The sequence below is a fragment of the Ambystoma mexicanum genome, chromosome 2p (genome assembly GCF_040938575.1).
Source record: "Ambystoma mexicanum isolate Mex_15411 chromosome 2p, UKY_AmexF1_1, whole genome shotgun sequence".
Lineage (NCBI taxonomy): Eukaryota > Metazoa > Chordata > Amphibia > Caudata > Ambystomatidae > Ambystoma > Ambystoma mexicanum.
Window position 1 is genome coordinate 946,156,907 of NC_090923.1, and position 21,048 is coordinate 946,177,954.

The 21,048-nt window shown below is 46.1% G+C and overlaps 1 protein-coding gene across 2 annotated transcripts in view; it reads left to right on the plus strand.

The window, feature by feature from the left end:
• The window catches only part of LOC138566947 (zinc finger protein 91-like), a 1,189,804-nt gene that overhangs the window by 800,137 nt on the left and 368,619 nt on the right, over positions 1–21,048 (plus strand). For both annotated transcript variants that reach the window (XM_069644717.1, XM_069644718.1), the window contains one exon: positions 17,163–17,279. In XM_069644717.1, the coding sequence (XP_069500818.1) occupies positions 17,163–17,279 (117 nt within the window). The remainder of the gene's footprint in view (positions 1–17,162; positions 17,280–21,048) is intronic.

The following is a 21,048-nucleotide window of genomic DNA, read 5'->3' on the forward strand; positions in this document are numbered from 1 at the left end:
CATGCATCACGTTTAGCTCGAATTGTGGAGTTAAGCATGCGTCAAATCTAGATAGAATTGTGTAAATTAGTAGGCGTCACATTTAGATAGAATTGTGAATATCTCATGTGTCACATGTCGATAAAATTGTGGTGATTAGTGTTAGGGAGAATTCTCATTTTATGGCTAATTTCCCTCACCTAGTGAGTCCCCCAGCAGCCTTGCTGGATTTCTGGAGTTCTTTTTTTCACTTGGTAAGAGTGTGCCTCTTTTTCCCACTCTTACCTGTCTTTTTTTTGCCATGTGTATTTTCATCTGCTTTTGTGATTGTGGACTCTGGAGTACACCACTTCAGTAGCCCCCCTTCTTTTGTATGTTACACAGCACCTTCAGTGCAGTGACACAGGGTTGTCTTTTAGACTTGCCACCGGCTCCATTTCTGAGGCTGACTACTGTCCCCCAGAAAAGGATAAAGTTGCCATTAACTTTACTTAGTCATGTAACCACAGATCCAGTACACTCCATCTTACATGGAGTACTGGAAAGGGTTAATCCTTAGCCCTGTGTATCTGTACCTCCTAGAGCATTGTTTCGTTCTTTTAAGATTTAGACTTGGCTGGTGGCAGTGGTATCTACCCTAACTTTTCTACCGCGATTATACTATTTAAACGTGGTATTGTTTTAGGCTATTATATTAGCCTTGTACTTAAACCCGCTTGACCAAATACTTTTTCTTTTGGCTCCGGTCGGGTTTTTTCACCATTTCTTTTTGTTAAAGTCCTTCTTGTGTTTTACTTTGCGCTGCAAACCAGGTTTGCCTCCTTTGTTCACTCTTTTGCCGGGCTTATGCCAAGAAGCCCTCCTCTAGGCACCTGGGTGTCTAGGTGGGCTGAATGTGAGGGAGGGGTGTAGTCACCCCCTGCACAGGGTATCCTAGGAAACCCAAGTCGCACTTTGCCATGATTGGCTGAGATGGTCCGGCTGGACAACCCCCCCTGTTGCGTGATTGACAGCCAGGTGTTTGTGAATGGTGGATTTTAGCATAAAAGGCAGGTCTCTTGGGCTAGAAGTCAGAGTCGCCACTGGAACTACAAGGAACCGAAGAAAAGCAGAGTAGACGGCTGCTGCAACTACCCTGTCCCGGTGAAGCCCTGCTGCAGTCCTGAGCTATCTACCCTTCGACGACCAGAGACGATCCAGTCCGGTAGTAGTCTTCCCTTGAGCCTGGTGGGGATAACCAGCTCATCTTCCACAGCCAGAGGATCCTCTTCTTGGTCGAAATCGCTGCACACAGCTGTAGTGGTTCGGATAGCCAGAAGAGCCTCTCCTGTTTTTAAGGAGCGCACCTTTTGTTCACCATCGCTGCTGCCGGCTTCATATACCTGTGTGGTGCAGACCCCTCCAGACATTGTCCTTCGCATCGAAGCTCCAGGAACCGTGGGTCTGCAGGAAACTACCAGGAGCAACTTCTGTGGCACCAGCTTCTTCATTGAATAAGGTACTGTGTTCTGCTTGAAGAATTAGGGTGAACCCCTTTTCTTCGCCTCCAAGGCTTGCCCTTGTTTTCCCTCCTTCTTATAACTTTTGCTACCTCTGTTGACAATATCTAAGTACTCCTGACAATGTTGAATCTTGAACTGTCCAACTGTCTGATCCTCGACAACAGGAACCCGACACTGGCTCCGGCCTATTGACTCTTGAATTTCTGTCTGAGTGTTCTCTGGTTCTGTCTGCCTTGACAAAAGTATTGCCTATGATTTTTGCCCCCAACTCTCTCTGATTAACTCAGGTGCTAAGTGTGTTTTTGCCCCGGTAACATTTCTTGCCGCGGATACGCATTTCTTTAGTAAGACCGAACTGTCATTACTGTCAAAAAGTGATAGCAAATGTATTTATTACCTGTAACGTCTTTTGTTTCACAACACCGGTCCGTTAAAACATAGGTTACTTACCTTGAGTTAGAGTGTACCAAAGTGAATTGGTTGGTTGTAGTGTATTTTGCATGTGATTTTGAATTAATAGAAGTGTTTTAAAAATAAATGTACTTATATTTTTTACCTGAAACCTTGAGTCAGTGTTTGCTTGAGTCACAGTAATTGTGGTCCCTTTGTGTAATCTCTGCTACTGCTCATATACTCTTGAGAATAAGCCTGGCTGCTCCGCTACTGCTACCACTTTAACATAGTAGTACAGGCTTGTACCAAAGGTAAAACTTGTATTGCCACCTGTAGTCTTAATTGTGTGTAGTGGTCCCTAAGGGCACTGCACAGGATTCTGCCTAACAATTAGCAGGCATCACATCTAGATAGATTTGTGTAGATGAGCAGGTGTCACATTTAGATAGAATTGTGTAGATTAGCATGCATCGCATCTAAAAAACATTTTGGAGATTAGCGTGTGTCGCATTTAGATAGAATTGTGGAAATTAGCATGTGTCAGAATTGTAAGGGATTAGCAAGTGTCACATCTAGATAGTGGTGCCACTTGCCAACCCTACAAAATGAATCGCGCCTCTGCATACACCTCTCAAACTCTGAACCAAACACAACCATACCTCTTCAGCACAATAAACCACACACACTTCACTACACTGCAACAATGGTCTTGCACAACAGCATACAACAGCAAGCGACCAAAAATCCACCCAAGCTCAGCGAACAGTGTAAACTGAACTGAAGCTGCCAGCAGCACATCACAGCTCCCTTGCTCTTTTCTCCGACTCAGTCCCACTACCCTCACACTCTTGCCTTACGTTACAGATCCACCAGAGCACCAGGGGACCACGTAGCTGGTGATAGTGTGCGGTATAAATAACCTTTAACATAACATTACATACGGAAAACAATCTGATGGTGTCCACTCGGTGAGGCATTGTGGTTACCCGTAGACATAGGATAGGGATAGTATGTTGTGAACGGTCCTGTCAATGCTTATCTTTTATTTTACAATAAACATCTTGTAATAATCTGAACCACCCACTAGATGAGACAATGTGTAGCTTGTGATCCTAAACAAACACAAGCTGCAGAATGGTTATTCCTGTTAGGTAACATTAGTCCTATGTGCTATAGGAAGGAACCCAATAGCTCACATCATTGATTTTATTTTTTTAATCAAATCTATAGGAAGTGCGAGTTGGACGAAAGTGAGCAAAGGGGAAGTGAGTTTGGATCATATCAACCCAGACCCAGGCCTACCTTTGAGATGAGCATGCTAACCTCTTTCCCCTTTGTTCTGAGCTTGCCCCAACCCAGTATAATGATCAGTCCATCCTGCCTTTGACCTAATGATTTCAGTAGAGGGCAATAATAGGACTGGCTGTTACTTTGCCAGAAGAAAGGGGATGCTATGAGCGGAGAGCAGTGTGAAAGGGGAGGGACCAGCATGGTACCAGTTGCCGAACTGCCATTTAGAAGAGCAGTCCTCGACTTGACTAACTCACATCTGACTGCAGGGCATTGCAGAAGCACAGTCCCCTCTTCTTAGATTCTTTTTGCCCAACAATTATCAGCAGGCAAAGACATTTTGCGATGAGTACATTGTCTACCCTAAAGGCCTCCTGCATAAATGTGGCACTCTTTGCAACCCTACCTATTATTGATGTCCTGGTCTACTCACTTGGTAATGGATATCGTGGCACCCATATGCCTGTCTAAAGAATAGATATATTGAGGTAATTGTGGTGGAGCCACTTATGCTACCCTGTGGCATTACTCCCCCACTCCCATAGCAACAACACCACTCAACAGATGATCAAGGACCTAGTTCATCACTTATCGTAGGGCTGATTCGGCCCTAACGTTTACCCAAAGCCAGAGGCCAGCTGGTTGAAAGAGTGGTCAGAAGAATGCTGGCGCTCAGTCATTAAATCCTTGCACAGTCACTGTTCCTCACCCATTGTCCTGGTCACCAAGTCTCATAAATCTTGGAGGATCTGTGTAGACTATCAGAAAGTCAAGGAAATAACAAGACCTGATGCAGAGCTGATGCTACGCATTCACAAAATGGTTGAGTGGATATTCTCAGCTACCTTCATCTCGATGCTCACACTAACCAAAGGTTACTAGCAGATACTCCTTGCAGGATACCATGGGCAACAGTGGTGTGGGAGAAAACCTCCTTCTTGAGTGCTGCAGGACTGTTCTGGGACTCTGGAGCTGCTGCCACGATCCAACAAATGAAGTTTTGCATCCTGCAGCCTCACAGGAAATATGCAGGGCCTTCTCTGGATGACATTGCATTGCCCAGTAAAAACCCAATCACGACATAAGCTCCATTTGTACCTAGTGACCAAGGGCCTACAGAACGCATGTTGAAAGCCAACCACGAAAATTGCATGTAGCTTTATCCTTGGGGGTTCTAAGTTGGGAATGTCACCAGATCACTGCAGGGACAAAGTAGAAGCAATCCAGAAAGTTCCACCACCTGTGGCATAAAGGGAACTTGGATATGTGTGTGCCTAGTCTGGTATTACCGACAATTCATTGTGGACTTCCAGACCGTGACTCTACCTCTCACTGATCTGCTCAAAGGGTTGAAGTGCACCAAACTCTCCACGACTAACATGATGTATAATACCTTGAAACGATTCGAGAACTCATTTTGTCATCCATCCCGCCTCACAATGCTGGTCTTGGGCCATTTATCCTTCAGACGGACGTCTTCAGGGTTGGGCTTTGCATAGTTCTTTTCCAAGAAGGAAACGTGTGAGCAACACATCCTCTACTTAAGCTGAAAACTTTTTACTAGAGAAAGCAACTGCACAGTTATGGTGCTGGAGTGTTTAGGAATAAAGTTGGCAAACAAGGTTTTAAAACATTCTTGTATATGGTGCACGTTATTTTCAATCACTGACCGTTTGTCAATTAGCTGGCTTGATAGATACCAAGACTTGAATTGGCAAGTCCTATGGAGGTTCAGAGCCTTATATCTGTACAGATTCCCTGTAGTCCCCCAGACAGGTCACTTATAGAGAATGTAGAGATTATATGAGCGAACACCCATTAGATAACCCTTGGGGTAGCACATAGGAAAGAGGGTTATGTCTGACAAAGACCCCTGCCTGACACTTGGACTAAAGGGTGTGCCGCCATGTGGGCCAGGTGCCATCACCTGCTGAGTAATTCTGGGTCCAAGGCCGAATTGGCGAGGATCACACCCTACCTCATGTCCCAGCCAGTTGTCAGGGCTCATCAGAAAGAGAAAACATGCCCTGTTTCTTTAAGGGAAATATCCATTATGTGTAATACCTCTAACTTTATGGTATAATTGTCTCCAAAAAGTACTCCACAGGGTATTTGCAGCATTCCCTTTATCTATTTCTGAAGACCGGCTAGATTGCCAGGAAGCAGAAACTCTGAATCACACCGGCAGTAAGTTTGGCCAGCAAGCTTGTGCTGAGAAACCTTTACTCTACCGAGCTGTATTTGTAATTATTAAATTTTTATATAGCGCTTTATGCCAAAGCGCTTTACAGGAGGACAATGGAGAATACAATAAGCATTACAAAACATGTGAATCAAGTAACAGGAAACATCATATGCAATGAATTAAATAATGTACGAGTGCTGTGGTATAGCATAGTGAGAGAAGCAACAAGAAGGTGCTAGGCTGGGTAGTGGGATCAAAATGAGAGAGAGAGGAAGCAGATGTCAGGGTGGGGATTGGAGGAGATTGGATTTGAGAGAAGTGCGGAAGGAGGGGATAGACCGGAAAGGGAGAGGGAGACGGTTCCAGTGGAAAGGAGCAAGTAGTTGGAAGGAACGGAAGGGGAAGGGGCACAGGGTGGTGGAAGAGGAGTGAGTAGGAAATGTTCGGCAGTGTGGAGTGGGCGAGAAGGGGTGTAGAAAGTGAGGAGGGAGGAAAAGTACGGTGGAGCAAGACCATAGAGGGATTTGAAGAGGAGACATAGGAAATTAAATTTGAGCTGGGAGTGAAAGGGGAGCCAACCTAAAGAGGAGAGAGAAGAGGAGATGGAATCATATGGTGAAAGAAGAAAGAGGGAATGGATAGCAGAGTGGTAGATAGATTTTAGTAGGGTTAGGTGAGTGGGAGGGAGTCCGAAAAATAGAGTGGAGCAGTAGAAGACTCTAGAGAAGACAAGGCAGGTGACCAGGAGTTTAGTAGCATGGAAGGTTAGGCAGGGACATATTTTACGGATGTTATAAAGGTGGAAGCGGCAAGATCTGTCATTGAGAGAGATATGGGGGGAGAGGGAAAGATTAGTATCAATGTGAAGGCCAAGATTACTGGCATGGGGGAGATGGGGAGTTGACATGGGGAGACAATGATAGATGGAGGGGGGAGTGTGTTAGCAGGGAAGTATAGGACTTCTGTTTTGTCCATATTTAGGGTTAAAAAGTGAGAGGACATCCAAGATTTAATCACGGAAAGGCAGGAAGAGAGCTTAAGATGGATGTCAGAGGTGAAGAAAGAGAAGGCGAGGAAGAGTTGGGTATCATCAGAGTAGAAATGGTGTGAGACACCAAAGGAGGAGATGATAGGTGCTAGGAACAAAGTGTAGAGTGAGAATAGAAAGGGGCCAAGGACAGAACCTTGGGGAACACCATGGTTGAGAGGATAGATAGGGTAGGTGCTGCCGCCCCAAGAAACTGTGAAGGTGCGGTTGGAAAGATAGGAGGAGAACCAGTTGAGGACAGTCTTTGAAGCCAAGGGATGAGAGAAAGTTAAGAAGTAGAGGGTGATCAACAGTATCGAAGACAGCAGAGAGGTCGAGAAGGATGAGTATGGAGGAGTGTTTAGAGTAGCGGGCAGAAAGGAGAAAGTTGAGAACAGAAGTGAGGGCAGTTTCAGTGGAGTGGTGAGGGCGGAAACCAGATTGAGTGGAGGGTGGGAAGAGAGAGGTTAGAGACGAAGGAGGAGAGTTGAGAATAGACAATGCGTTCAAAACGTTTAGAGAAAAAGGGTAGGAGGGAGATGGGGTGATAGTTAAAGGCTAGATGAGGATGAGCAGATGTTTTTTTCAGACTAGGGATAATAGTCGCTTGCTTGAAGGGAAGGTAGATGTAGCTAGACAAGTGTTGAAGGAGGTGAGGTAGGGTATGAGGAGGGGATACAATTTGGGAATAGCGGAGGTAGGAATGGGGTCAGAGGGTGAGGAGGTCGGATGAATTTTAGATGAGAGGAGGGAGACTTCAGACTGAGTAACAGGAGTGAAGGAGGACATAGAAGAGGGAGGGGGAGATGGAGGAGATGAGGGGGAGGGAAAGAAGGGGAGGAGAGGATGTCTTAGCGAAGGTTGAGGACTTTGTTAGAAAAGAAATTAGCGAGATCAGTGGCAGAGAGAGGAGAGGCAATGGAATGATCAGGATTAGGAGGAGAGAGAAGACGCGTGAGAGTTTGAAAGATTCGGCGAGGGTGAGAGGATTGAGAGTGAAGGAGGTCAGAGAAGTAAGATAGTTTTTTTTGCAGAGTTGAAACCGTTGTAATAGAGAGTGTGACAGGAAAAGTAAGTGGAGTGGTTAGGGGGGGGGGTGTTTGATCCAGCATCGTTCAAGGCGTCTGAGGAAGCGACGCATGGAAGAAAGGTGAGAAGAGAGCCATGGTTGGGCAGGTTTGCGAGAAGGGCGAAACAAAGAGAGAGGATAGAGCAGCTCTAGAGTATACATAGGGGAAGAGGTTAAGGAGGAAGATGCCTTATTGGCCGAAAGGGAAGAGAAGTGGGAGAGAGGGAATAGGAGCAGGAGGTGAAGAAAAAGAGAGGGGGTCAAAGTTGCGCAGGTCACGCCAGTAAAAGGAGGTGGAGGATAAGGGGGAGGGAGCGTGAGGGGTAGGAGGTGTGAGGGATAGGGAAAGTAAGGAGTGGTCGGAAAGATAGTTGGATAGGATTGATATAGGAGAGGCAGTGAATGAAAAGGTGAAGATGAGATCAAGAGAGAACCAGATAGGTGAGTAGGTGGGGATGGAAAAGGAGTAAGAAGGTAGGAGTCCAGAATGGATAGGAGATGAAGAGTAGGAGGAAAGATGGAGATTAAAGTCGCCTAATACGATTAGTGGGGTGGGACTGGGGGAGATAAGGCGGAGGAGATAATCAATGTCTTCATAGAAAGATCCAAGTGGGCGGGATCAGGAGGGTGGTAAATTGAGGAAAGAAATGGCGTGCAGGGAATTGAAAGATTTTATACATGAATTCAAAAGAGGGGAGGACCGGAAGAGAAGTGGAACAGGGAGAAGAGATAAAGTTAGGGCGAAAAAGAAGGCCTATGCCGCCTCCTCGACCTGAGGAACGAGGGATATGGGCAAAAGAGGAAGAGGAAGAGGAGGAAGTGAGAGATGGTGGAACAGAAGAGTTGTGGGGGGGGGTCCATGTTTCGGTGATACAGAGAAAATGGAGATTGAGGCGAAAGAATAAGTCAAGAACAGCAGTGGTTTTGTTGCAGATTGACCTAGTGTTCCAGGGGGCGATGTCGACGAGTTCAGAGTGCTAGTGATTTGTGGATAGATAAGATTGTGGCGTCTGATTGAGGTGTTAGGGAGCTGAGTTGGGTAGGGGTGGGGGGAGGAGGAAAGTTGAAAGAGGAGATGGTCATGACGAAGCAGAGAGTGTTGAGGGAGGGGAGGGCAGAGGTGAGAGGGGTGGGTAGGGGAAAGGGATGGGAGGTACTAAAGGTGCAATGCATAACAAGGAGCATAAGTGACAGAGTGTAGTGGCAGTGGGGTGGATCAGAGAGTTTAAAGAGAAATGAAAAGAGAGTAGATAAGGTAAGTAGGAGGCGGGCTGTATGTCTGGGACTGTATATCAAGTGAGTATATCTGTGTGTCTAGTATGTCTAGGGCTGGGGGGCAATGGTAGAGGTAAGCAGGAGGAGGCCAGTATGCTTAGTCAGGGGGGACAAAGGCTAAATCGGGTAGAGGGGAGTAGAGTTTGACTTAAGTGGGAGGCGGCTTGAGAATCAAGTTAGGAGGCAGGAGGTACAGTGGAGGCCGCCATAGTGAGTGAAAGTAGGAAGGAGGCGGTTGAGGGATGAGGTGGTGGGGGGGGGTAGCGCTTAAGATGCAGGCTACGTTGTGGGAAAAGAGAAGCAAAGGAGGGAGGTAGCTGCGAAAGGGCTGGCAGGCAGTTCAGGAAGGCGGGGCAGCTGAGAAGAGGGTGCTGCGCGTTTGGAACAGTCAAAGTTGCTAGTGAAGAGGCTAGGAGGCGGCAGGTAGCAGCACGCAGGCAGAGTCCAGGAAGGCAGGGTGATCAAATGGTCACATGGAGGAGCCATATAAAAAGCCGTTAAGCTGTAGCAGCGGACACCGTGGAGAGTACACAATGGGTCAGAGGGAGGAGACGAGCTGTTGTGGGTGACTGGAGCCCAGGATTGAGGGGTAAGGCAAAGACCGCCAGGAGGAGCCGGGGTGTAGGAAAGGTCGATGGCAGCAGGTCCCAATCACATCCAGGAATGAAGAGCAGATAAGGTTGGGTGAAAGGGGTGCTCTGCTGGGATACAGCAGGAAACACCCACCAGCACGGAAAGCAGACCAGGCCAGCTGGGAAGGGAATGTCGCCGGGAGGTCAGAAGGAGAAGGCGAGTCACTATGGGTCAAGTCAAGGATTGAAGGGCAAGGCAGAGACCACCAGGAGGAGCCGTGGTGCTGGAGCGGGATAGAGGCAGCAGGACCCGGGAGCTCCCGGGAACGTAGAGAGGACAGTGCTGGACGGAAGGAGAAAGCCGCTAAGAAGCAGGGAGGGTGCGGGGCGAAGACATCCAGTCAGAATCGCCGAGGGGACCAGCGGTGGCCTGTGGCGGTGCTACGCCGAGCAAGGAAGAGGAGGTGAGCCACAGCAGACAAGTCGAGATCAGGGCTGCAAGGTAGTACAGCGAGTGCCAGGAGGAGCCCAGTAGAGCCAGCAGGGTCGGCGGTGATGGGACTCAAATAGGCAGGTCAGACGGGGGATGCGGCCGGGCAGGCGCCTGAAGGGTGGATGGGCGGCCGCCAGGAAGAGCCGACAACTGGAAGAGGGTTGACAGGGTGCCGCAATCCGACACCCTCGATGGAACGCCGCACTCCAATGCTCTGACACAGAGAGCAGTCAGTTGAATTGGCAGGAGGACACAGCTGGGTCGGAGCAGGGCGTAAAGCTGAGACCTCAGACAGAGTTGCGTCAGGGCTTGCAGGAATAATCGGCAGCAGTTGGGCGGAGCGCCTCACAGAAGCAGGTCGATGGAGGGAGGGACGAGTCGCTGTCACTCGGAGAGAGCTGGGTCTGGAATCCGGGATAAGAGGTGTGATTTGATGGGGTAGACTTAGAGAAGTGTTGTAGAGGTCGCCATATTGCCGTCCACGAGGCGGGAAGAGAGCATAGCTGGAAAGTGCCGTTCAGGTTGAAGAAAGTTTTATTTTGAGAGAAGTGATCCAGAGAAGCACGAAGCGTTTGAAAGCCGAATCGTGGTGAGCAGGAGTGGAAATTGTTGCCTATAACGCTCTCAAGTCGCTTGATTCAGCCTGATGGAGGGAGACGCCGGATCAAGCGTTAGATGCTTATGCGCCCCGTGCTGGTTAGCTCGAACTGAGCTTATGCATCATCTGCAAGGCATACAGCTCTACTGTAGCAGCTCTGCTCCACGCATGCATGATTTGGCATTCCAATAAGGTGAGCGGCATACCTAAGGATTCTATTGCGTTTTAGCAGCTAGAGGCAGAGTGGCAGGTAGTAAAGCAATCCACTTGTGCAACTAATAAATGTCCTCACCTGGGTAAGGTTAAGCAGAGGAGGACCCTGGTGAATGGTGCCAGTCCTCTATATAAACTCCCAACATTTTGACGGGTGGTTGTTGTTTGGAGCCAATGGAGGAGCAGTTTTGGAGCATGTTGCAGCGGAAGTGGGAGGAAAATCAATTGGAACAGGAAGGAGGCTGGAAATAGGTGATGAGAAAGGAGGAGTGTAATAAGGAAGAAGTGAGAATGAAAATGTGGTGAAGAATAGAGGTGCTGAGAAGTGTGGGGGAGGAGAGTAACATCTGAAGGAGTAACATCTATGAAGGGAGGGTAAGCAGAGAAAAGAGGAAGTAGAGAGAAGGGTGGCTGTAGGACAGACCCAAGAAGAAAAATGTATTCTGGAGAAAGTTGGGAAAGGCATCATGGGAGGAGAGGTGGAGACCCATGGGGAGAGGGTTGAAGGAGATGAGGAGGAACAGACAATCGGCAAGCCTGACTGGAGGGAGTTGAGGAGGGGTGGATGTATAAGTATGTTGCAGACCATCTGGGAGTTACTGCTGAAAGGAGAGACGTAGGAGAGGTCCTCCTAGACCTTAGGCCATTGCGACTCATCAAGCAGGCAAAGCACAACAGGTGGTGTTGGTGAGTAGAAGTGAGTGATAAGTGGGACAGAGAAGAGTGTAATTGAGATAGGAGTAGAGAAAAAGGAAGGAAGGGGTGGCTGAGAAAGAAGAGCAGATGCAGTGTACCATATTATAGTAATTTTGGAGAAGAAGCAAACAAAGTTATCAGTTGAAAGTGCATAGGAAACTGAGCATTTCTTAGGAAGAGCGAGCATGGCTTGAAAGGTCAAGGACAATTTGAAAGGGTGTGAACAGAGAGAGGAATAAAAGATTTCTGTAGTACAGGGCTCTCCAAATGTTTTGGACTTCTACTCCCATGACCCTGACTTTTACTGTACTGGCTAGGGTTAATGGGAGTTGTAGTCCAAAACACCTAGAAATCCAAAACTAGCAAATCACTGATGTATTAGGACACTTTGGCAGCATTCAGGGTCAGAAGGGAGTGCTTGTAGGTATTGAGGAGAGTATGGGGCCATGTTTGCCCCAGTGTCATAGGCAACAATACATGTTAGTCCTCATTAGCTGGATAGGTCGGGAGATTTACAGTTGGGGGCAAGAGAGGTTGAAGTGAAGGAGTGGCCAAGATGGGGGTGATTATAGAGGGTTGACGGTGCACAATTTAAATAAATGATTGCCTGATCAGTAGATTAGGCAAGTCAGAGAGCATGGAGCAAGGTTTTGACTTGGTTGAAGCAGGGAACGTGTAGTCAGGCTTAGAGTTTGTTTAGTAATAGTTGTGGGAGAAGCGGCATTGGTGAAGTGAGTAATCTGAAGGTATGTGGTCAATTGTGGGAGCGGAGGAGACTTGGGTGGAAGAAAGGCAAAGTCTGTTTGAAGGTCTCCTAAGGGGCAGTGTCGTAAGGGGAGATGCAAGTTTTAGTGATAGCCTAAACTGAGATTTTGGGGTAGGAAAGGGCTCGGCGAGAAAGGATGTTTTATTGCTTAGAGATTGGGCAATCCAGAAGCCCAGGGTGAGGTCAATGTGTGAGGAATGAGGTTGAGGAGGTAATAGGAGTCGAAGGAATATGGGTGTGATAGATGCAGTTAGTGGGTGCGCTCAGAGAGAGAGGGCACGCATAAGTGACATTTGGGAGGAGGGTCGGGATGGGGAGACAGGATAAGGGTATGCAGTAATAAAATTGTGTCAGAAAAGTCATCTGTACAAAAAACTGCGGACAAAATGCTGTGGTTTGACCCGGTAAAGGTGTACCCCATTATACCATTTAAGGGGAGTGGGGGTTGCAGGGGTGTCCCCCGTTCCCCTTAAATGGTATAATGGGTCCAGATGTTGCAGGAGTGTCCCCCGCATCCATTACATGGATTGCGGCTGCTAAACCACTGCCTTTTTTTTTTTACGCAATTTTTTTGTGTAAAAGGCTATTTTTGCCGCGATTTTAACGCATTGAACCAGGATAAGGAGATGGGGAGCGGGTGTGAGGGGGAATTGAACAGGGCCATGGGGAAAACGGAGGGAGCAGGAGATAAGTCAGGAGAGCTCGAGGGAGTATGTTTATTTGGGTTGGAGCATTTAAGGAGAAGGAACACTAGTGCAGTGGCAGCAGGAAAGAGATGCAGATTAGTGCCTTAGGTGACCAGGAGTATGAGATAGGAGCCCCAGATCCAATAAGTAAAAGATAGTTATGATGCAAGGAAAATAATGAAAGGCCCTTGGTGGCCCAGATGCACATTTAAAGAAAGAATGGGCATGGGCAGCCAACGGAAATACAAATCTTAACGGTGGCCGTCTATAGCAGGAGGATGTGCAGGAATAGTTGATAACTCACATGATCAATCGTTAGATACAGACTAGGGAGATTTTGGGATTGGTTGGTTACACTAGGACCTACAAGGTGCCTTGTAGATCTTGCCCTTAACAGTTTTGCCCTTTACTCGGACTCCAGACTGTGGGACCCCTGTATTAGCGGAGATGTTTGGTCACATTGACGCCCTGGACCAATTCTCTACGAGCCCCCCTGTAATAGCCACTCAGGGCTGATCATGTATTGGAGGCAGAGGGGCTGCAGGGCTAATATGGGCACAATCCTGTAGCATCCTCCTGGGTTGGCCTGCGGGTGGGAATATGTCTCCTGGAGGTACACTGTGGTGATCCTTTACCATCCTGGGCTGGAGAGAACTGAGGGAGCAGTTTAGGGCTGCCAAGATGAGGCAATGGAGGCCGCTTTGCACGCAGTCACATGGATGGCCCTGGACCAATTGGCACCAACTGTAATGGCTGCTCAGGATGGTTAGACAGTGGAGGGTTGAAGGCCCGCGGGGCAGTTATGGCCACGATCCAGTAGTAGCGGCTGCACCCTCCTGGGTGGGCAGTGAAGTGCCGCAGTGAAGATTCATCCTCCTCTGCTACCAGCATTATAGGCACTGGAAATGGATAGTGCATTAGGCGTTTCATTATAAAAGACAAAGATCATTAACCACTTTTTTCAAAGTGTTTTTGGTCTCTGCAATTAGAATCTTACCTGAACTGTATCTGCTGGACTCTGGTTGCATCTCCCAGTGACCAGTTCTGTAACCTCAACTACTGGTTGGCTGCTCCGTATCCCAGCTAAGTTTCTCTTCTCCTCCTGTGAGTCTTCTGTTCATCTCCTTTGCTGCAGCACCTTGTTACCACCAGGACCGGCACTGGAAAACTTGGGACAGGTGCTCCCACTGATGAATTTTGACTTTCAAAACTCACAAAGTTTTGGTAAAACACATTTGGAACTACGGTAGTTTAATTAAACATGAAAACCTGCCTACAGGATTAAGCCCTTTACTTAACATTGTCCTTATCGCCAACATTGGCACTATATGTAACATTGAGGGAACAGTAACCTCAGGACCAATATTCTGCTCAATTTGAACAATGTCTGTCCCTCCCTTCCAATAAGATACTCTTTCCCGGTTGAATGGAAACTGGTCCCTAGATGCTCCGAACGAACAAGCAGGATAACAGGGTCCTTTAGTGTCCTATATCTTTTTATTTATTTATTGTTCATTTGTAACGTGCTTAATACCAGGGAATGGTTTCTTAGCGCAGGATCGGGATTTGAACCTGTGTTGCGCCACGTGGTCTTGCTTCAAAGACAAATGCGTTGCCCCTGAGCTATGCTTCCTCCCCAATATGACCTTTGACACTGCCTGTGATCAGGACTCTGGTCACGAACTCTGAACATCAAAATAACACTTTTTTCAGCAATGTACGTGCTTGTAAAGTGCAAAACCTTCTACTCACTAGTTGAAAGTAATATGTCGTAACTCCCTCATTTAATGTAACCTCACATGGCCCCTCCTGAGAGTTGCTGTTAGGCAGAAACCTGTGCAGTTCCCTTAGGGACCACTGCAAAAGATTTAGGACTACAGGTGTTTGGCAGTAAACCCACTTGGTAGCAGTCCGTACCACACAGATTCACTTGGTAGCTGTGGCTGAGCATTCAGACTTCCCCCAAGAAGAGTTAGGCAGTATGCAGAGTATACACAATAGGTTCAGAGACACAGTAGCACAAACAAACACTGACCAGAGTTTTGGTGTACAAGTATATAATTATTTATTTAAAGACACACTTGTGATTTACACTAGCAAAAAGAGGTAAGTAAATTCAGCACACAGTCACTATCATATATATACAACCCTATTCACTTATTAGACAAGTCTTAGTGAGAAACACCACTTATTTTCAGACAGAGGTGAGCGCTTAACATAAGATGACACTCTAATAAGTTATAAAGAAAGGGAGGGGAAAAAGGCAGAGTTAAGGAAGCACACAAGTTTCAATACTTTTAAAAAGAACCACAGTAAGGTAGGATAGGCAGAGTTCTACTGGAGAGCAAGGAAGTCAATTGCAAGGCCCACTCTTGGAGAGAGCAAGCAGAAGGGATCCAGGTTCACACAGTGGGGTTATGCCCAAAGAGTCTTGTAGATATTTCGCACAAAAAGGATGAAATTAAAGTCAGGAAAAGTTAGCTAGGTTGTCCCAGGCTAGCCCAGGTTAGAAAGTCGAGGCTTTACTGTCACCCCGAACGATCTGTCGCAAGGGAAGCCAGGCGGGACACAACACCTTAAGTGTGAAGGAAGCTCCAGCGGGGGCAGTTGTTCCTGGCAGCAGGTGCAAGTCGGCGTTTCGTCCAGAGGAAGAAGAGGTCTCGCCGTGGAGGAAAGATGAAGGTCGTTGCACTGCCAGGGAAGAAACCAGCCACGGAGTTCTTCGGTTAAAAGGTACTACCCTTCTCTTCGCGGTAGTGGTAAACCCTGGTATTCCGGTTGCTGGGGTGCTTGGCACGGGCAAGGCGGACACGAGATGCTCCAGGAACGTGAAAAGAAGGAAAAACTGGTTATCCCCACCAGTCAAAGGAAGAAGACTCTCCGAACTGGAGATCTCCTCTGTCGTTGGGAAAAGTGGTGAGACGGTTCAGCAGGGCTCCACAGGTGGTGTCGTCGTTGCAGGTCAGCTCAGCTTCTCCCTCCTCGGATTCTGAGGTCCTGTGGCGACTTCTGAAGTTCCAGTCCCCAAAGCCCTGCTTTTATGCAGCACACCCCCATTTACTCAGCCTAGCTGTCAATCAAACATGCTAAGTGGTGAGCCGGCCGGCTCACCACTTGGGCCAATCACACAAGAGTGCAACTTGAGTTACCAAGGTAACTCAGTCCAGGGTGCCTAAACCCCCTCCCACACCCCCTGTGGTACCCAGACAGAGTGGCACCACTTTTGGAGGCTTCTGTGGAGAAGCCCGCCAAAAGTGGAACAAAGGGCTCGACTTGGGTTGGAGTCACAGAAGAGAACACAAACGCCATTTTAGAATCGAGTTCTGGCAAAAAATACCAACCGGTGAATTAATATTAAATAAATATACCGCGGTATGTTCGAGGCTATAAGAATTAAATAAAGTTGGTAGCCTTGAACAATGGGAAAATCCCATAGAGACATATTTGCGGTCGAATATAAGAAGTGGTATCCACTGCCACCAGCCAAAACTCGATCAGGGGGGACGGAGACGTACCCCCTCGAACAACCGACCCCGGGGCAATCGAATTGCCCCGACCAGTACATCCACAATATGATGGTTTGTACTGGTTTCTGTTCATAATTTGGGACTAGTAGAGCCAATGGTGACTTTACATGCCCTGGGACACAGTAGTCAGTCCGAGGGTATGGAGTCTATGTTGGGGGGTTGCTACGACACCCCTTGGTTACGGCACGGAGGGTGCTGTATAACCCTCATCAAAAACACATGAGACCCTATGGAATAAAGGACCCCATAGCATACAAAACACATTGAAAGATAAAGGAACACCTCAAATCATGTCTAAGAGTGGAAGTAAAAAGGATCTCACTCTTAGCAGGAGAAAAATAAAACCCCCAAAATCCAGCAAAGCTGCTGGGGGACTCACTAGGTTTGGGAAATGAGCCTTACAGAGAATTCTCCCTAACATTTGCCTTTGACTGTAATGCCATGTTTACCACTAGGAGAGTCAAGGGAACATGCTGGAATACTGGTTGCCTATCCTGTGTATCAGTTGCTCTTACACACTGAACAAAGGACTGAGGTAATTCATCCTAACACTTAGTCCATGTTAATTCCACTATCACAACCTTCTTGCAGCTATCACTCCGGTACATATACTGTGCTACAACATTGCATGTCTGGAATAAACCATGAAGAAAGCAAGAGGTGACTGTTGGTAATGCACAAGTGGAGGAGGGGGACCTCTTTGTTTAGAGGGAGGCTTACGGTAGGTACCAGTTTTGAAATTGAAAGTGATACTTTTCTTTATGAGAATCTTATTTTCTGTCCCTACTGTTGTGCGAGCATTTACCAAACACTTATGAAGTTGAGAGAGCATTTACTAATGCTTCTGGAATCGCTATGAAAAGAATGTTTCTTTTTTTCTGCTGCTAACAGGACACACAGTGGACACTTCGTTTCTGCCATATGGTATCAAAGAGGAAGGTGGTGACGATCGCTATTCCATTGAGCAGCGGGATTCTGAGGAGCGGGACTGTGCACAAAGCCCCAATGGCAAGTGAAATATTTTGATTTAATTAAGGCTCAAAAGAAATAGTGCTCACAGCCTTATAGTTGAGATACATACTTCCTTCATGTGAATCAGTCTTTCATTCAGGTTCTCTTGCAGTGTTACAACTGGTTGCCTAAACTTTGTTTGGTGTCGACAATGGTGTCCCAGTAACATCACTAATTGGATCCCTGAATGACTTGTACATGCTACCTGTAATGCTTGTTCTTGTCGGAAACACATCCCTTTTGCGACCATCACCTATTGTTTCAGTCATGGAGTGGAGCAGTCATGGAGGAAAAGTGCAGCACGATTTAGAGGCCTTTGGTGCAGTGATAATGATTTTTCAGTAACTCTGCCGCAGGCAGACCTTGTGAGAATGGTAGATATTTGTTTGTGAATTTAAACATCTTAAGTGTTATTGGTGCTTGGGCCACATGGAAAGACACAATTCTCCAAAGCTCTGGTGAGGGCTTAGGAAGTACAGACTGTTAATAGTAGAATCATCCATTGGTACCTAGGTATAGAAGTCGGGGCCTCCCTATTAGGATGGGAGGAGGGTGCTAGTAAGGTATAGTTTATACACACATGCACACAATAAAGGACTGCCCACTGAGTAGTCTACTGAAAATGTACTATTTATCAAAGTTGTGCAATAAGAAGACATTTACATGTACATGCAAGAACTAAAATGGGAAAGAGAAATGAACAGTGGTGTGACCATCGAGGTACACCAAACAACAAATTGAACAAGAAGTGATGATACCAAACAGTTATGTAATATATACAAAAGGAAGGATGCTAAAGTGCTTCAGCCTATAGTCACAAATATGGAGCTTTACCCAATGCTTGTTTGAAGAAAAAAAAATATATAAATATCACAGACCTCTAAAACACAAACATTCATGTCAAAAACAATGTAAAAGACAATGTAAAAAAACTCACTTTCCACAATAATACACATGCATATACAAATCGTCAATCGTGGAGAAGATCTCAATATCTCAATGACACATGGTTAATTCTATTGAAAAACATAGCCCGACTTGCACAAGTTTCTGTTTTAAGAGTGAATTTAATAGATGGACATTCATCAGGGGCGTAGATAACTTCTTCTTGTGTGTTTTTTGTCTGTAGGGCAACGTGTGGAATTTAACTTCCTGGGGCCTTGGTCTTCCTATAAATTCCTAATGGGATGAAGGCACAATTTTAACATACTCAGTCTTATGATTAGGCCTCTAACGAACCCTGCCCCTTCGGGTATGAGGTAAAGCTCAGGTGGAATACCTACTTGATAAGCTTGGACTTGATTTCCCAATCGCTTTGTGCAACCAAAAGTGTTGATGAAACTGGCTTCCTTAATGGTGAATGTCAGTCTTCCACCCGCTAAACTAGGAGAAAAAACAACCTAAATTGTGGATACTAGTGATGTATCACAATACCAGTTGAAAAATTTCAAGGCAAACTTCAGGAGACTTTACCTTCCAAGTCTTACCTTCCAATTAGTAGTGAAGACCTGGTTCTGATGCTGGGATAAGTGCGGTCATGTTGTCGTGTCCCTCATTCTAATACGAAAGGAGACATATATACATACTAAGCTCCGGGAATACCTCCTCAAAAATAGTCTAAGATGCTACAAACACCAAAGAACACAATAATGGGTGGACTTACTTTGGAGATTTCCAAAAACTTGTGACCCCAGGACTTCCTCAAATGCTGCACTTTGAGTCAAAATGGCCAGGACCGGAGAAAAATTCCCTCTGAGACGGGGCGGGGCCACCCCTGGATAGCTGGCTGCTGAAAGACAGCATATAGAGTCTGACTTAGCTGTTGGGCAATTATGCTCAGTTAAAAAGGCTCCATTCCAAAAGGCAGATTGCCAGCAGATAAGCAGTGAGGCTGTACCTGATCAGAATGGCTCCTGGCCACAGTGTGCCGGTTTTCAGATTTGCAGAAGCATTGCCGCTATTTATGTCCCCTGGTGCGATGACCTCATCGCACACAATGCAAAGACGTCATAGGCGCGCCCCTGAACGGGCCATTTAACGCTGCTGGGAGAGTGCCAAAAAGATGTGGATGCTGAAATAACTGAAAAACCACACACAATGTGGGAACAGATCTGGGCCCAAGGAGACAAAAATACTAAGTAGCGCTATAGCAATCACCAACCCTATCTTGGCTCAAAAAGATAAATGAGCCCATAAACCCTGTTCCATCGCACAGCGTGCTGACGTCATCGAGGCCCATGATGTATAGTGGACCGCTACTGGCAGTAAGCTAAATGGATATGGATGGGCAACACAGGGTGGACATGAAAAAGGCTCAACCACCTTTGGGAGACGATGAAAATTAGAGGGGCCACTGTCTAGGCACAAATGGACTAATAGAATAATGCATCCATAATCCATATCATGTAAAGATATCATGCAGTTTCCGAAGTAGACTCATACCTCAATGGCCATAAAAATTGAAAAGGCCATACAGGGCATGCACCCCTATGTTGACTCAAGTGGACAAATGAGCACATACTCTGTATGCAAATACATATTCTCTTAACAGGAGGAACTGAGACAAACATGTATCTCATAGGGTTTACACCAACCTGGACATTATGTATACCACAATATCAGCTAAAGCAATGCAACAAAAGGCAAATACAAAGAAGTGCAGAGATTTACATGGTAGACAACATTATCTCAAAATGCAAACCAGAATGGTCCGTACCGGACCTTTACCTGGTGATTTTATGCCATTCCACATTCTCATTAAGACCTACGATGTTACGTTTTGTCATAAATATAAGTTTCTGTTCAAGATTAAGTAATTTCCTGTTGACCTCCTCTTGCGATTTGATCATGCGATTAGATTTTTTTTATTTTTTTTAGGATAACCTATTCGAAATCCAAATGAGTATGTCATAACTGCATAACGTGTTTAATCGGGCTTGTTCAATTTTGTTCTTAATGCAACTCCTGTGCTTGATCTTTCTGGTTTTGCACTTTGTTTGTCTTACCAATGTATATGTATCGACAAGGGCATGTGATTAAATATATAACATTCACAGTGTTAAAATTGGTATGGTCATTCAATTCCCAAGATCGTTATAAATCCAAATTTACCAACAAGTTTTTTTTTCTGTCGATGAGCACATGACACAATTACCACATGAGTGATGGCCTATCACTCGGGGGAGCCCATACACTGTCCTCTGTTGTACATTTTTTGTTAGGATGTCGTTCTTCCTAACCAAGTTTTGAATATTTGTGCTTTTCCTGAATGCCACCAATGGTTTATTCAGATCTTTGGGCATCATTTTACTCCAATTCCTATGGATAATTCCCTTAATTTTGTAAGAAGGATTACTGTAATTATTAACGAACACCAAGGGATTTTCTTTTTTTATCTTTTGTAGCCTGTGTGTTATGCTCCAATAGAGCCTCTCTATTATTGTTGTAGACCTCTTTTAGCCGCCTTCCTGACTAATCTATAGGGGTAACCTCACTGTACCAGTTTTTCTATCAAAAAGTTAGCTCCCTCTTCATACGCCTCCTTAGTACTGCTATTACGTTGTAGGCGCAAGAATTGGCCGAATGGAAGATTGTCTTTAAACATGTTGGGTATGATGGCTCCCATAATCCAGCAATGCGTTCTTATCTGCAGTCTTGGTATACGGTCTCACCAACAGTTCTCCTTGTTCATGGTAAACAGTGATATCCAAATAATTAACTTGCCTGTTGTTCATAGAAGCAGTAAACTTAACGTTCTGTTCATTTA